The sequence below is a fragment of the Melanotaenia boesemani genome, chromosome 11 (genome assembly GCF_017639745.1).
Source record: "Melanotaenia boesemani isolate fMelBoe1 chromosome 11, fMelBoe1.pri, whole genome shotgun sequence".
Taxonomy (NCBI): Eukaryota; Metazoa; Chordata; class Actinopteri; order Atheriniformes; family Melanotaeniidae; genus Melanotaenia; species Melanotaenia boesemani.
The window spans coordinates 21,527,740-21,543,921 of record NC_055692.1 but is presented as its reverse complement, the minus strand read 5'-3'; the positions used below and the strand labels follow the sequence as shown (position 1 = coordinate 21,543,921).

At 38.7% G+C, this 16,182-nt stretch overlaps 1 protein-coding gene across 2 annotated transcripts in view; it reads left to right on the top strand.

The window, feature by feature from the left end:
* The first annotated feature begins 302 nt into the window (after positions 1-302).
* The window catches only part of si:dkey-40c11.2 (drebrin-like protein A), a 34,231-nt gene continuing 18,351 nt past the window's right edge, over positions 303-16,182 (top strand). For both annotated transcript variants that reach the window (XM_041999182.1, XM_041999181.1), the window contains exon 1: positions 303-627. In XM_041999182.1, the coding sequence (XP_041855116.1) occupies positions 536-627 (92 nt within the window). In that variant the 5' untranslated portion in view covers positions 303-535. The remainder of the gene's footprint in view (positions 628-16,182) is intronic.

The following is a 16,182-nucleotide window of genomic DNA, read 5'->3' as shown; positions in this document are numbered from 1 at the left end:
CTTATTCATGTTAAATTTTTCATGGGCTTTTCATTTATTGATAATACGTGGTGAAACAGTTTGTTAGCAAAGTATAGATCTTAAACAAGCTTCATAGCTATCACTGGATCAAACTTTATTATTCTTTCTTTCTTTCTTTCTTTCTTTCTTTCTTTCTGTCTTTCTTTCTTTCTAACGATCTGCGCGTGTTGCTGAGTGCTGCACTGTGAACACCTTTCCTACAAGTGACCCAGCTCGTGAAGTCATTACGCTTTCGCTCTCTCAACAGGAGGTGGGGCTTTTCGGTGAAAACTTATTCCACCCATTTGCACAAAGACCACCGTGCAGTCACAGTCTTCTCCACGCTGTGACTGGCTCCACAGAGCGCTCCAGTTTGGAACTACATTGCATGAACCTGCGCACCTTTTATACAGGTTTCCTGACCGACCCTCAGTGTTGCGCTTCTGTCCGCTTTCCAGCAGATAATCCGACCCCGAAAGCTACCGGGCCCCGTGAACACTGAAGCTGCGGGAGTGGTCTAGAAACTTTTGCCATCATGAGCAGGCCAACGGTCAACCTTGATACCTACAGCCTGTCGCTGCTCACAGCCAAAGAGGACATCCTCAACCCTCGTTCCTCCACTAACTGGTAACGCACAGTCCTCTTAAGCAAACTTACTTCTGCCTGCAGAACCAAACATGATTTGTCTTCAGTGTAGAATGAAAATTCATTGTTATAATGGTGCATAATTATAACGAAACAGCTACGTAAGCAAAGAACTTTTAACGAAACTTTTATGCTCTTCTCCATCTTGTTTTACCAAACGGGTCGCTGCCGTCTTTGCACAACCAGAATGGCAGTTGCGCAATCGGAGGCTTGATTTGAATTAATCCAGTCAGCAAGGTAGAGGTGGCAAGCGCAAGGACAGCACGCAAGCTAAACTATATTTATAAGCACAAGTAGACAGTTCTAGTGGCAAGGTGATGCACTGACTTTAATTGCCGGCCATGACACACGTCAGGCGGCTGTTGTGGCTGAGAGCGCAGCTCCTGGCCGGTGGCCCAGTGACCTCACCTGAGCCTTGCGCTCCGTGACTCGGTTATTCATTGGGTCGTGTTTCTGCTGATTTGCTGATCTCCATCAGGGATTGTCCTTCATGGACAAACTTTTTATTTGACAGATAGCATCGCATAGACATATAACCGATGGTAGTTATTACATGTTGAACTAAGTTGGGTAAGTTGTTTAGAGATGAACAAAACAAGGTCTGTGTAGCGTTGCCAAACACCAACATCCAGAATGCAATTAAAGCTATTAAGCACATTTTATTTGAGATTTAAATGTTTCTGCTGGCATCTGGAACCATGACTCATGCTGAAATCTGAGTGCCTGACACTTGGCTCATTCTGTCTTTTTGTTATAGTTTGGCTGGTCTGTCACTATGGCAACAAAGCCATCTTTTTCAAAAGTTTACTTCTCTCATCACCCTGCCTTTCTTCTTTTATATGGTGTGTAAACTCCTGAGTGTTGTACCATCATCTCTGGGCACAGCCCTTATCCACTAAGTTTATAGTAAAAAAAAATGTTCTCACATAAAAATGTAGGGTGCATTCTACCCATCTCTGTTTCATCTTCCTCTACCTCACATCTCTCTCATTACCAAGCTTTTCCTGCCCACTTTCTTCTGTCTTCCTGACTTCAATTTGAAACTTAGGATGCCATCCAGGAAATGAGCTTCAGAGCAGTATGCATTAATCCCCCTGAACAAGCTAAAATGTTACATCTTCATAAACGAGAGACAGAAAGACATTCCTCATCTGGGCCGAACTTTCTCAGTTTCCCATCTCTTTTAGGTTTGGAAAATCTCCATGGTCGGAATCACTATGGAGATTTTTTCCATAGCAACAGCTCCATACTAACACCTCACTGATCCAACAGCTCCTAGTTTCAGAGCATCTTCCTTTGTTCAAAATAAGCATGTTTTCTTGTCCTTAGTCAACAGTCGAAGAAGAAGAAGAAAAAAAAAGAAAATCTCAGCTTTCAGTGAGGACGCTTAAATAAACTCTGCTGTGACTGAATAGAGAAGTGGGAGGGGTACCCAGTGATGTCAGACTGAGAAAGGAGTTTCACCCACTGTGTGGATGTAAGTGTGTTTTAGAAAGATTTTATGTGTGTGCTTGCCAGTATGTGTTTTTGCATGTGCGTATGCATCCTGCAGAGACAATCGTAGTGAGCTAAAAGCATTGAGAAATTTTCATGGAGCAGGGTAGGGGGCTTGTTTTGTTGCATGATCCCACCCCCACTGTGTGGCCTTGAGGTCCTTGTGTGTATTATCTAATGACCTTGTCTTCTGAATGGGAAACAGAGCCTTTGTGGGCAAGACTCTGTAGAAAAGAAGAGCAATTTCAATGCATCCTTCATTCAGACCTCTTCTCTCTGCGTTAAGCTTTGGAAGTCTCTGCTCAGTCCCCCATACTGCTGAACACGATGAAGTGTGTTATTTGTAGACTGGAAACTTGCATTGTGTCCATGTGTTATGTGTTTGTAGATGTTTTAACAGGCAGAAAGAAAGTGTAAAAGAAAAAATAAAGGAAAAAAACAGCGGCAGTGTGCAATGCTTTTTAAATATTTTTATGGAACACAAAAGCATCATATGTTTGCATACAAATTGAAGGTCTAGCACATCTGAGGGACTTTGAAGCATACAAAGCCATGTGCATAAGTATAAAAAAGGTTGCACACCAGCTTAGCCAAATGTGAAGAAAAAGGGCTTGGTGTCTACATGTATGGTGCAGTATTGTTTCAGCTTTGCAGAATATATCAGATATGAATTTCTCTGAAATTGTGGAGCAATTCATCAAAATGGGTGTGGACTCTTATGTAGTAATCTGTGGATCCTGATGGAGTAGAGCACAACTTCTTCAAAGACCTTTTTCTTTTAGGCCACTTTGAAACTGTGCCAAGTTTGTGGAAAGTATTCTCTGTTAGATATTATTGCAGACAGGCAGTGACACATAAAGTAAATTTCTGATTTCACTGTAACAACAGTGACTCAGTTTAAACAATATTCATGCACAAGACTCTGCTTCCAGAACTTAGTGAGATATTTAACTACATTCATTTACTAAGTGTATGTTTTTGAGGTGATATGAAGTGTTATAAACAGTATTTGTTCTGGGTCGCTACAGGTTCTGTATTGATTTTGAAAAGGATGTAGCCTTCAGTTATATACATTTTTTAATATGTTATAGTGTTGGGCAGAGGTATATACAATCTCTCAAGAAACTGGAACGGAGTGATCAAATTCCACCCCATGAATTAATTTGTTGGATGAAATTAACTCATTTATTTATTTAATAAGATTTTAACTCTATTTATATTTGCCTGCATGTAAATTAACTTATTGAGTTTACACATTTTGAATTAGGACATTACACACTATCCCTCATCAGCCTTCTAATCTCCTGTAGCAACTCTCCAGCTGATGATAAGTGGAGGGCCTTGTATTTCAGCACAGGCCTGGGGTGTTTGTGCTTCTCTTTCTTGCCAGAATTTCCACAGGCTCATGCATGATTAACTGATACCTAAAGAGTCCCTGAGTCTAAAGTTACTTGTCAGATGGAATACAACTGTAGGTGTGGAAAGTAAATGGGAGTGAGATAAAAATGTGGACTCTGTGTGACAGCTGCATGATGCAGCTGTCATAGGTTTTGGTTTTTGGTCCAGCTCTTTAATTATTCACAAAAAGCAATCTGTTAAAAAAATACAAATTTTTATTTTTTTAAGCTTTCTTTGTTATAATAAAACCTCTTGATCAATTCACTGAAGGAAAGAAAGCAACCTTGAGTTGATTTCCTCCTACTGACAAGGATATGTCTTCAAAGTACTGCCAGGCTAACACGACATGTTTGATTGAACTTTGATCTCATAGCAGCATTAAGTCAAAGGGCATGCACACTGAACCGAAGCTTGGTTTATTTCTAGCTGTCTTTCACTTTATCTCTGCTTCCTGTGCAATACCTTGCAGTAGCTCTTTCTAATATTGATCACCATTAATCTCCAAATAACAAATAAATAATTTTATTTATTTATTTATTTATTTTTACTGGGAAACACTTGTAAAATCAGTCTTGGTGTATTTGGTTTAACTGGAAGCGCAGGACTGGCTACAGATACTTAAGCACCTACTTGGGCCGATTAAAAGTATTTATGCAAATTCAAATGACAGCAGAGTTAATATTACATAAATAAGTGTCCTTATCAGGGCACATATGTCTTATTTAAAGGATTAAAATATGTTGTGCTGCAGTGTGAAGGTTGTGCTGACCTTCAGCTTTGCCTTTCTACCTGTTTGATCAGGCCTGTGGGTGGCATGTTGAGTGGGTGGATGATAATGATAGTTACTAAGACCAAAGCGAAGGTTATGATTTCAGTGGCGTTGGTTTGTCTGTCTTTCTGTCTGTTAGCAATTTTGATACAGTTTTTAGGAACTCTCAGAACTGGAAGAGTTGGAAGAAAAATAAAATTACAAAGGCTTGCTGGAGGTCTGTGCTCTCTGAGTACATCTAGTCATAATGGCTGTTGTACTATGTATCATTGTTTAGATCAACTTAGGGAATAATTTTGGCAGTTATCACTTAAAAACTGCTTATTACAGCCACAAATAGTATTTAGATTCATTTAAGTGTCCTTGATGAAACTGCAGGGTAATAGCAGGGTTTAGGCATGATGAGACATGACTACAGATGGCTTTCCTGAATGTAAGTTGTGTGAGCTTGTCTCTATATATATTTGACTCCGTAGGGTGCAAACTATAGGGTGGAAGATCACAGACTGACACAAATGTGTCTCCCCAACAGAAAATACAACAGGTTAGCAATTAAATTTTCATGACTTTAGGGATCTCCTGTGCTCTGTTCGTCTTGGTATCAAATGTCTATTGGGAGTGCAATAAAGGGCTGCTTCTTTAACAAAAGATATTTGTGTCCAGTTGGTGTGATATTTCTGTCTTTATTGTTGTAAAAGTTTTATATAAATATTGTTGTGGCAGACCTCCTTACACCTGACCTTTCTATCAAATCCTCCTTTTGTTTGTTCAAGTGCCCTCGCTGGTCACAGTACAGATGGCCTTTGCACATTGTTTCCACTGAAAATTTGTCCTTTTTATTCCAACAGTGGGAGACAAAACAAATATGTTATTGTTTTCCTTTGCAGCTCAAGATAAAGTCTGAGGCATTCTTCTGGAAAATATATTATCTATGTGGAGCTTTTCTTTTAAATATAATTGTTGTGGAGAAGAGAAATAGAATAGTTTATTCTAATTAGTGAGTGAGTGTAGCTGACAGTGTAATGTTACTAAGACTGTTAAAGAGCTGTCTGAAACCAACTGTATTTTACATTTGTGTGTCTGTTAAAGTGTCTACCAAAGGGAAAGAAATAGTTTATTTGGACTCTATTGAAAGTTTTGATGTTACAAACATCAGTGTTTCTTTTCTAAAGTTTCTGAGACTGAGTGTAGTAAGAGGCGAATGCTTTCTTCAGCCCAAAGACCAGTTAAGTTCTTGTTCTTACAAAGTTCTGTTTCAGAGCCACAGAACCAGCCATGGTGCACTGAACCAGCACTTTTCAACTGCACTGTCTGTCTGAAGTACAGTTCCAGTTGTCAAAGTGGTATGTTGCCCTGAGCAAGTGCATGACCACACATGAAAGTGTTATGATTCCTCTTCTGATACAATTGGCATTTTATTCTTGGTTGAAAATAGATGTTAAGTTCTGATTCCAACTCTTTCTTTATGATGGACACACATTCAGTCAGAGCAGTTCTCCACTTGTCCACTCCACTAATGCTGCTTTCATTACCTATAGACTCTCACAGAGATATTTGAATCTTTATATGTAAGATCTGAAATATTAAGGTTATAAATATGATATAAGTCTTTTGCTCATCTCTAGTATCCTGTTTTTATAGCTGCTGGATAATCAGAGCCTCAACAATGAATGGCCTCACTGAATAATGTGTAAATAACTGTGGATGATTAAAAATTTTGTCACTCTGACAGCCTGAACGTGCTTGACAGTTAATAATGTAATGTGGTTTTGCTTCAGTTGCAAACTCATGAAATCACCAGGCACATACCAACATGCAAATACATACACAAGTTGGCCAGTTCAATGAAGACAAAGTCCATTCTCAATCTTAAAGTTGTCCTGATGCTGTAAGGTATCACACGCTGCTTTCTTAGTTGCTAAAGCAGTCGCTGCTGCTTCACTGTGATTGCAAGAGAGCTCTATGGTTGCAATCAACATTTTTTGGGTTAAATGGAATCTTGCAACAAAGTAATACTGAATGCAGAACTTGAGCTGGGAACTTGAGCTGCTTTTCTTCTGACATGTTTGTTAACTGACTGGTGGTGGGATTGAGCGGTGGGCACTGGTAGACAGCTGATGAGTGGGGTGTGTGTTGTCCCGGCGATCCTGGTGGGAAAGCCAGGTTGTTTGCCAAGGGAGACTGAATGAATTGAGAGAGATAAGTGGGAAGGGATGGGGAAGGCTGGGAACGGGCTGAAAATGAATGGTCGAGGACACTTGCTAAGAAATATAGTGGAGTAATGGCACAAGATGTGAGTGAAAAGAAAAAGAATTCCTCTGAATTGAAGACTAGTTCAGCAAGGTGGTCTGGACAAGAAGTCTGTGCATTAATAAGCAAATGATAAAAGCTGTTGGAGTGATGCTGTGAAGATACTCTACAGATGAGAGGACAGGTGAAAGGGGTAAAGAAGGATGTGAAAAAGATTGAAGTATCAGGAGAGGTTGCAAAGAAGATGAGGAAAATAAGTGGACAAGTGATACTTGACTTTGTCTAGCTGTTTAACTGAAGGAAGTGGATTTAGATAAAATGCCAGTGTTTTTACTGGCTCCATTATAACTAATAAAGAGAGGGGAAGCTATTTCTGTAAGTATATATGTGTGTGTGTGTGTGTGTGTGTGTGTGTGTGTGTGTGTGTGTGTGTGTGTGCATGTTTGTGTATTTGGGACAACACTAAACGGAAATGCCAGAATGATCCCAGTGGACCATGATTTTAGAGGATTTATCATCATCATCTTCCCTCTTCTTCTACCATCTCATATTATGACTATAACAAAACATTGTGTTCCTATCTTGTTCCCTGCAGCTTTCTGAACAAAGTGGGTACCTCTTCTAATCATAACAATTTACCGCATGCCCAACAACTCCCCTGGATTATTTCCATCATAATGCTTGCCCCCTGTAAAACCACATATTCCTCCAACCCTGCCTGCAAACCTTCATTCCAGCCTGACTGTATCCCATTGTGGTGCCATTGTTAATAGATGCTTTTCAGTGTGAACTCTTGAGTGGCTTTTCTCCAGCCTGAACATTTCCCTCCCTCCCCCATTTACCTCATCACTCTTTAAGCTCACACCCTCATTATGACCGGGAACTTCATGTACCCATCCAAGCATCAGTTTTAAAAAAGCTTTTGCTTTAAGAGCTACTTACCTTTCGTGACAAGTATAACATTTGATAAGGACTGAGAATATTTTACACATTTAAGTAAAAAATGTCAGCTTCTTTTTTACTGCACAACATACAAATTTGAACATGGCACTATAGTCTTATTTAGCTAACTTTTGCCATTAAAAATTTGATCTCTTTCTATGCAAAATTCTCTAATACCAGACCCCAATTTAATATGAATAAACAGAAAATATATCTACTTATTTAGGTTGTCTGTGGCAAGGCTGTAATTAATGATAATTGGAGTTCGAGCTGAGCTTAATAAGCAAACATACATGCTTTCCCTGTGTAAATTGTTTCCACAAATGCTACTGCACATACAGCAGTGGGAATGCACGTTGAAGGGAATTTATGGGCTTCTTTCGTGGTGTGAAGGTTTTCCTGAATGGATGTGTGTAATTTAGATCTGAAAAGAAAGATACTGTCTCTGTGGATTTATTTGAAACCAGTTTTACTGAGCTACTAAAGTTGTATGCTTTCCAGTGTTTCGTGTCATGTCTTTAAATAATGTGTCCTCCTGAGATGAAATGCACTAGAAGTGACAGATAGATGAGCTTAAACTACACACAGTTATACCTTTCATGATGGTTGGGATTATATTACACAGAGATGAATGGTAGATGCAGTAAGTAATTAGAACGTGTGGGGCTCTGCTCGCATGATGACTGGCTAAAGGTATCTGTGGATTATCTTAAAGCTGAAACATGAGACCAGCTGTTGTTCATGCAATGCCTCATCACCTGTACTTCTCACTGCTGTTCATTCTCTGATCTCTGTGTTAACAGCCTGTTTTATCTGCATTTGTTGCAGGTTTGTTGCCTTAGGACACTTTTATTTGACATCTAGCCCACAGTAGTCATGTCTCATCATTGCCCTCTTTGACCCCCCCCACTACTTTTTTCCATCCACTTCAGTACAGGGAGAACTGTTTTTCTCACTGGTCCTTGGCAGTGATTTAATTACTTATTTGTTTAGTTTGTCATATTCCAAACTTCTCTGGCTCCGTGTTCTGCTGAGAATGGAGATTTTCTTCCTTTCCCTCCTCCATTCAGCATTCCATCCAGTCCACACTGCCCTTCACTCCCTCACCCCCACAGTCTGATATTGTATGCAGTTGTTGTTTACGTTTGAACCAAGCTTTTCCTGTATTTGGTTCAGATACATTTTCTGTTTTGTCTTGTAATTTTGTTCTCCATTGCCTCAATTATTTCTCCCACTATTTACTCTTCTCTTCAGGCCAAATAGCTTCAGTAGTCTGTAATAGTCTCCAGGGGAGTCTGATTCGTCCACCCTGACAAATATTATACAGTGTAACTAAAAGGGTGGATCTGAGCAAAAACTGTTTTTGGTTAAACAGGCAGCCCACTTTAAGTATGCTTCAAATTTGCTCTGCTGTGGGGAAAAGGGGGTGTGAGCTGTTTCACATATGATCACCAGATAATTGTGTAGACAGTTAGGACTTTTTCCATAGTTGCTGTTCATATCTTGATTTGTCATCACCTAAACATGGCTTATCATCAGTTTGAGTATCGCTCCACTATCACTGCAGAAAATCAACCACAAAAATTGGTTACATGAAAACAAAGCACAAGTTTTTTCATGTTTCTTACTAAATACATGAATGCAAGCAGCTATCATGTGGATGTATTTGAAGCGTGCAAAGCAAGCAGTGTTTTTCCAGTTGTGCTGTTGGAAGCTTGCAAGTGTAGTTACTTGATAATTTCCTTTAGCAATTAATGACATACTATGTATAGTTTAATAACAGTTGTTACTGAAGTGATATTAAAACAACAAACGTACGTTGTCTCAACACGGCTTTGCATGAAAATGTGGGCATAGAGAAGGGGATTACATGCAGTGAAGGACCACAGGTCGGAACTCCAACTCAGGCCGGCTAAGGACTTACAAGTCCATACATGGGGTGCCTGCTCCACCAATTCCTACCTCAAACTTTTCCTTTTTCAATTTAAAAATATAAGAAACTTGTCACTTTACATTGTTGTTTTAATGGGATGGCTTAACCAGTCATGAGTTAATTTTTAATTTTCATTATCAAATTTAGGATTGAAATTAGATTCTATAGTGTTTCTTTTTTTTAAAAAAAAGTATAAATTTTCTTTTTCCTCTGATATTATTAAATTTGATTGAATGTCTAATGACTGTTGAGTTGGACTTGGGCATTTAGTTACTGGTATAAGCTTTTGGTCCAGACATTAACAACCGACCATAACGTAAACCCTGTCAGAGGTTTAAACAAGGTATTTTCAGAACCAAGCTTACACATGGAACTAATATAGAGTTTGACATGTTTTCTGTTTAAAATATATATATATATATATATATATATATCTACGAAAAGTAGAGAATGAGCAAAATCATATATATATATATATGATTTTGCTCATTCTCTACTTTTCGGTTTAAATGACAAATCTAATGGAAGAGGTACACCTTTATTGAAAGAAAATATGCCAGGCCGATGTACTTGGAATACATTTATGAAGCCAAGCAAATTGAAAAGCTCAAAAAGAAGTTTGCATATTTATGCTTAAGTACAGTACTTGAGTAAATTTACTTTGTTATATTCCACCATTGTGCTCCACTTATTTGACATAACTTGTATCTGATCTCAGTGGGAGGCCTTGCTAAGTATTGTCCTGTATTGTACTGCAGCAGGATATTACACCCTGTTTCGTAAACCGTGGTACTGCTAGAAGCTATTTTACTTGTTTCAGGAAGATTTCATCCCACATCATTGTAAGAACATTTTCTCATTCATCTGTGCTTGGTTTCTGTCATGCACCTTATAAGCACCTATTTGATTTTGCTGTGAGTAGTACTTCTCAATGTAAACCATGTTTCTTTGCTAAATATTATAAAATAACTCTAAATCATCTTCTTTCATCCCATAAGGCTTGAGTGTGACAGCTTATTAGTTTATACTAATCATTAAAGTGTTTGTGAGTATTATGCTGCTCATTTTGTAGGTCACCTGAACAAGTCCTCCTCAGCAACTTAGAATTATAAAGACCTAAATGAAAGGAAGGAAATAAGAGTTCTCTATTTCTGACCAGCTCTCTAAGTGACACTGACAAATTTGTCTTCCCTTCTTAATAACTCTTAGTCATTGTTCCTTCTGACACTTTTTCTCCCTCTATCAGAGATCTGGGTCAGTTTTGTTGTGCAAAAATTAACATCCATCCATAAATTGACTTCCATGCATCATCACTAAAAGAGGGGGCAAAGAGGAAAACGTAGTCTTTGCAGTTTGAAGTACAGGAGATTGTGGAAGACTAGTATGACAGTCTCTAGTTTAATGGCCTTATTGTGTGCAGCATAACTCATAATAAAACCTTCTCTATCCAAAGTGTGAATGCTCTTCAACTACGACATCAACCTAAGTGCAGAATGTGCTTTTCACTAAGCGTGCTGCATTTTCAATATAAGTGGCTGTGAAGAACCTTAGAACAGATGCAGCTTCTATTATATAAACAAATGTAATATTCTTCCTTTACCCTATTCTCCTCTTTTATAACTGTAGAACCCTATCAGTCTTTCATTCTTGCCCTTTATTCCTACTCAAATGTCTCAAATATTACCCATAAACTTCCACATGTCTCTGCAGTCCAGACTGTTGGTGGAATGTGTGCACAACTGGGGTTGCTACATGGACACTGTATAAATAATATGCTGGAGGGGGGGAGCAAAAATGACTTTTTCAGCAGTCAGGTCTTGCTAGACTTATTTTGCCCATGTTTGGAGAGAGGAAATGAGCGTGTTATGCTACGGGGATGTCTCTTGAGCTTCAACACAGACAGAGAGGTAGACTAAGAGACAAGCTAAATATAGCCGTGGAAGTCCATGTCAACTTCGAGTGGAGAGTAAAGAATTGAGAAGTTGAGAGGGAGTGGGGGAGAAACAAACAAACAAACAAAAAAAAACAAGAACACATTATGTAATATGCAGTAAGGAGAAAAAATCTTTTACAGATTCCAAGTTTTATAGATTAGTTTTTATGCAAGGTAGAAGAAATGGCACGTTTGACAAATTAACATCTTGAGACTTGTTCAGACCATTGGGAATATGTGTGCTGTATCTGGAAGGGAAAGTGAAAAGGGAGTGAACTAATGTGTTGATGGAAAACTTAATCTGGGCAGTGAATCTTGGTGATAGCTCCAAACCTCTCTTCTATTTCCTCATAGTTTTTTTTTTTTCTCTCCACGCTTGATCATACATCAACCGTGTGCATAACCAGAAATCTCTCTTACCTCTACTTCTAGCAACATTGAAGTTAATAAATGATCTATGAACCCACAAGAACGTTTTGTCAGAAAAATAGAGGATAGGAAGAGTGCAGTCAAGGGAGAAAAGATGTTAGTGAGATATTGTGAAAGTCTCAGATTGTGAAAGAAGTGGGCTGTGCAAAAAGATGTCAATTAAATATACCTATAAGTATATGCTGTTAGAGGTGAGGGTCACAATAAAGAATTTTGACTTGTAAAAATGGGGGTATATCAAGGTAATATGTGTAGAAAGGAAAAGCAGTAGAGTTAACAGTGAAATGCTGTTGAATCTGGCTTCAATATTTACTCTTTTAGGATTATTTTTGCCTTTTAGTTGTTATGGCACAATGAATTCCTTAGAACATTGTAAGTGTTTCCTGTGTATTATAACAATGGAGGATAGTGTGTCCTGGATAAGTGATGACAAGGCCTTCCCCAGTACTGCTGGCTGTCTGCTTCAGCTATGTTGATCTTGAAATAGTTGAGTGTAGCATGTTTGAAGGTATTAAAAGAGTTCAGGGCAGTTCAAACCAAACCATTCCAATTGTTATTGGCTCAGGCTTCCAGTACATGTTTGTGTGTGTGCATGTGTCTTTGTGTGAATGATTATTTGTTCCTATCTGCATCAGTTAGCTGGCTTTGAGAATGACACAGAGATTTTATCTTTCACATGCATCACTTATGTTTCAGATTATGACATCATTTCTTTAGCTATTTCACGCCCCTCACTACCCTCAATGGTGGCCTCTTTCCCTGCTTTTCTCTGCTCTTCTCTCTTAAGTCATAGCTGGCTGGATTTAGAGGTGGGCTGGAGTAAAGACATAAGAGAGTCTGTTTTTCCCATCTGTTGCAGTCTATGTGGGGAGGTGTATCTGCTCTGTTAGTTAGGGAAAACTTTAACAACTTTTAAAGCTGTTTATACTACCACAGTACTTACTGTAAGAAAATAAGTGGTGCATTTAACAAAACTGACCTTACTGCATTGCACACCATGAATCGAAACCCTTAAACTCTTTAGGTTTCAGACAGTTTTACAGCATAGGAGCAGTCTGATACTACAAATACCTGCCAATGCAGAGTTAGAAAGAAAAACAAAGAAAAAGTCCCTCATTCAGATTAAGATCAGGATGGATATCAAGTGTTAATCACCTCTGCTAAAGTAATCCTGCTAGCAAACAAACTGTATCAACCAAACAATCTTTTTGAAAGAGACAACCAAACAAGTGCTTCCAGTAATGGGGTAAAATCAGAGGACAAATTTTGGTTTGTGTCCCTGTGATGTACTGACAAAGAGTTCGTCGTTCTTCGAAAGTCTACTTGAAACTTAACATATTGGTTAGAGATGTGGTTTGCCTATATTCTCTGCACCATACTGCTTATCATGGTAATTATTCAGTCATTTACCACAGGTAACATTAAACCTCAGAAATATGTAATTAACACAGTTTTGTTGATCTGTAGCCATTCCATGATTGATAATATCTTAATTTAATGTTAGCAACAAGATAGTTTTAGATCAGTTAGAGTACCAATAAATAAATTAAAATTGCAGTTAATATTGAGGTAAAACCATATATAATAGAACTATATTATCTTCTGATTATTGTGGTATTCGACAAATAGAGTATTCCCTCTTGTCAACTATTAAAACCACATACTGTAGAAAAACTACAAATAGGACAAGCCCTTAAGTAGTAGCGCTGTGCATCTTCATTGTCTCATGATTTGATTACAGTTTTCTTGTCAAAGATTAGATTAATTTCAACAGTGCATCACAGTGCATCACTTTGTGTTGCATCCTCAATGTACTTTATCACTGCACGTTGCTACTGTCTTCATCAATGTATACAAGCAGTCAGATAATTAGGAACTTCTTGTTTATTTATAATTGTTTCAGAAATTAACTTGGATGTCCTGATATTGACAGACATGTAAACATTGATGCTATTTTCAACTTCATTATTGAACTTTATTGTTCCATTGCCGGAAAATCAAGAAACATTACTATACTGTGACATTCTGTTATTTGAAATGATAAAGCACTCCTCTAGTGGGGAGATTCCTTGCAGTAAAGCAGTGTTTTTTGTCCCTTCAGTATTTCCATAGTGCAGTTAGTGCAGTTATGTGCTGCTGCATCCCCACGCTGTGCCATTTCACATATGACTTTGGCAGGCAGAAGAAAAAGTAGTTCTTGCCAACAGGGTATAATTTATAGAAGATCCTGATATTATAGTTACTTTCCATTGTATTTCAGTTTGTTCCAGTTATCCCAAATCAGTAAAATATTGGTATTCTAGCATAAAACCCGATTATAGAATATAAAAAGCTGGTTTCAGTGGTGTCAGTAAGCATTCTAGTCAATTTGTAATTGAACACAGAGAATATTGTTGAGGTAAACATTTGTTGATAAACAAAGTTTTGTAAACAAAGATTGTAAACCAGGGCGTGATCAGCCAGTACGGCTTCGCACAATTCATTTTCAGGCTGGTTACTGAGCAGAAGAGAACGTCTCCTGCTCTTCCTTCAGCTCAGGAAAATGGTTACACAGAATCATAGATTTACAAAGACATGCTTATCACATTTATTGATGATCCTAAACTGACCTTAGGAATGAGCAGGGGAAAGCATGGTTGTTTGTCTTATTTGTCTCTGTATTGACCCAGGGATGGATTGGTGATCCACCACACAGGGTGTACCCCACCTTATGCCCAGTTTCATCTAGAATTGTCTCCCTAAAGTGGATAACCCTGGTATAAAAATAGATGGATTAGATAGATGGACATTATAGGTCCACTTTATGTTAAGCAGTAAGTCCCACAGTGATCTGTGCGCTTGTGATTAATAACGTGTCTCTCTGTTTTTAAAGATGTCAACTCAAATCATAAATTTCACTCAGTATTTCATGACCACTGTTTCATCATTACCAGCCCCCTTTAATGCCACTTGTGGTGATTAACACTTGTGGTTGAAGCATTTCAAATGGAAAACAATGCAGGATGTGGTGGCTGGAAGGATTCAGGACTGTTTTTCTTAACTTAATGTGCGACAGAGTTAAAGACGTGGTGCAAAACTTTTGTTAATTTTCTTAGTGACTCGCGTCCTAACGACGGCTAATTCGGCATCCATCTTGCATAATACCTGCACTCTGATTTCTCTCCAGCCTAAGGATGGGCATTTTCTGTGATTTTTTAAGGCCTTTCAAAATCGATTAGTGGTGATGTCATCATGAGGTCATCAATAATAAAATTTAAAATACAATCTCCAAAGGGAAATTGTAAAAAATGTGAGAGATGTTATTTGTACAATGTGTGTGATCTATAAACAGGTGTTTTTTAAGTTTTGTTTGTTATATATTTAACATTGTGTGGGCTCTAGTGTCCTTTATTGTCTAGCAGGCTGATGAGAAAGTGGGTCAGCAAGACGTCGGGATTAAACCTGGCTACATTCATGGGTCAGCTGCTTTACCAGGTGAACCAAACATCGCGCCTACAAGAGTGTTCAGCAACAACACAAACTAGTTATTTTTCTCATCTTTCCATCTGGTCCTTTTGCTCCTGAAGCATAATTTCTGTGAGGTTTTAGTAACCGTGCTGCTGCTCTGGTCTGTTGCTGCCACTATCTGCGAAGAAACAGCTGTTCAATTTTCCTGCTTCTGCATCCAAACTGAGATTGGGAGGAGGAGGTGAGGCGATTCCTCCTGGATGAACCTTCAGGGTTAGCTCCTTTCACTTTACCCAGCAGTGGTGAAGCAGACACAGGACTCTGCTGGAACTGGAGGAGCTGTGTGGTGTTTATTGCTAAAGCTCGTAGCAAAACATTCACCACTAAACAGTTTCTCACAACTAACTTTCTCTGCTCCGACGTCCCCCCTCTCTTCCCTACCGCTCTGACCCGCGGTGTGTGTCTCTCTCTGTCTCCCCCTCTCTAGCGCTTAAACGCACCACGCTGTTTTTTTAAACACAACACTGTAAACAGTACAATGTCTCTGCGTAATGACACATAACTAATCCAAACATTAATCGACTTTTAAAAACAGCTGTCGACTTTGTGTGCCTAATCGATTAGTCAATTAGTCATGCATCCCTACTCCAGCCAGTAAAGTCAGTCCGGTGTTGACTCTTGTCTTATCTGCTCCTTTCTCTCTTTTTTCCCTGTTCTGCTCTAATAATGTTCTCTTATGTGTCTTTGATGAATCAGCCAGTCTGTTGATATCCGGTCCTAGCATGCGATGCAGTAAGTAAAGTAAAACTTAGCTATTACATGACACAGTGTCCTGTAAGCAAAAGTTGTGAAATGCTGCTTCTCAGACCCTGCAGGGCAATGACGGCTCCAGTTAATAAATGTTACAGTGCCGTCAAATAAGTTCCATATTTTTCAGGTCAG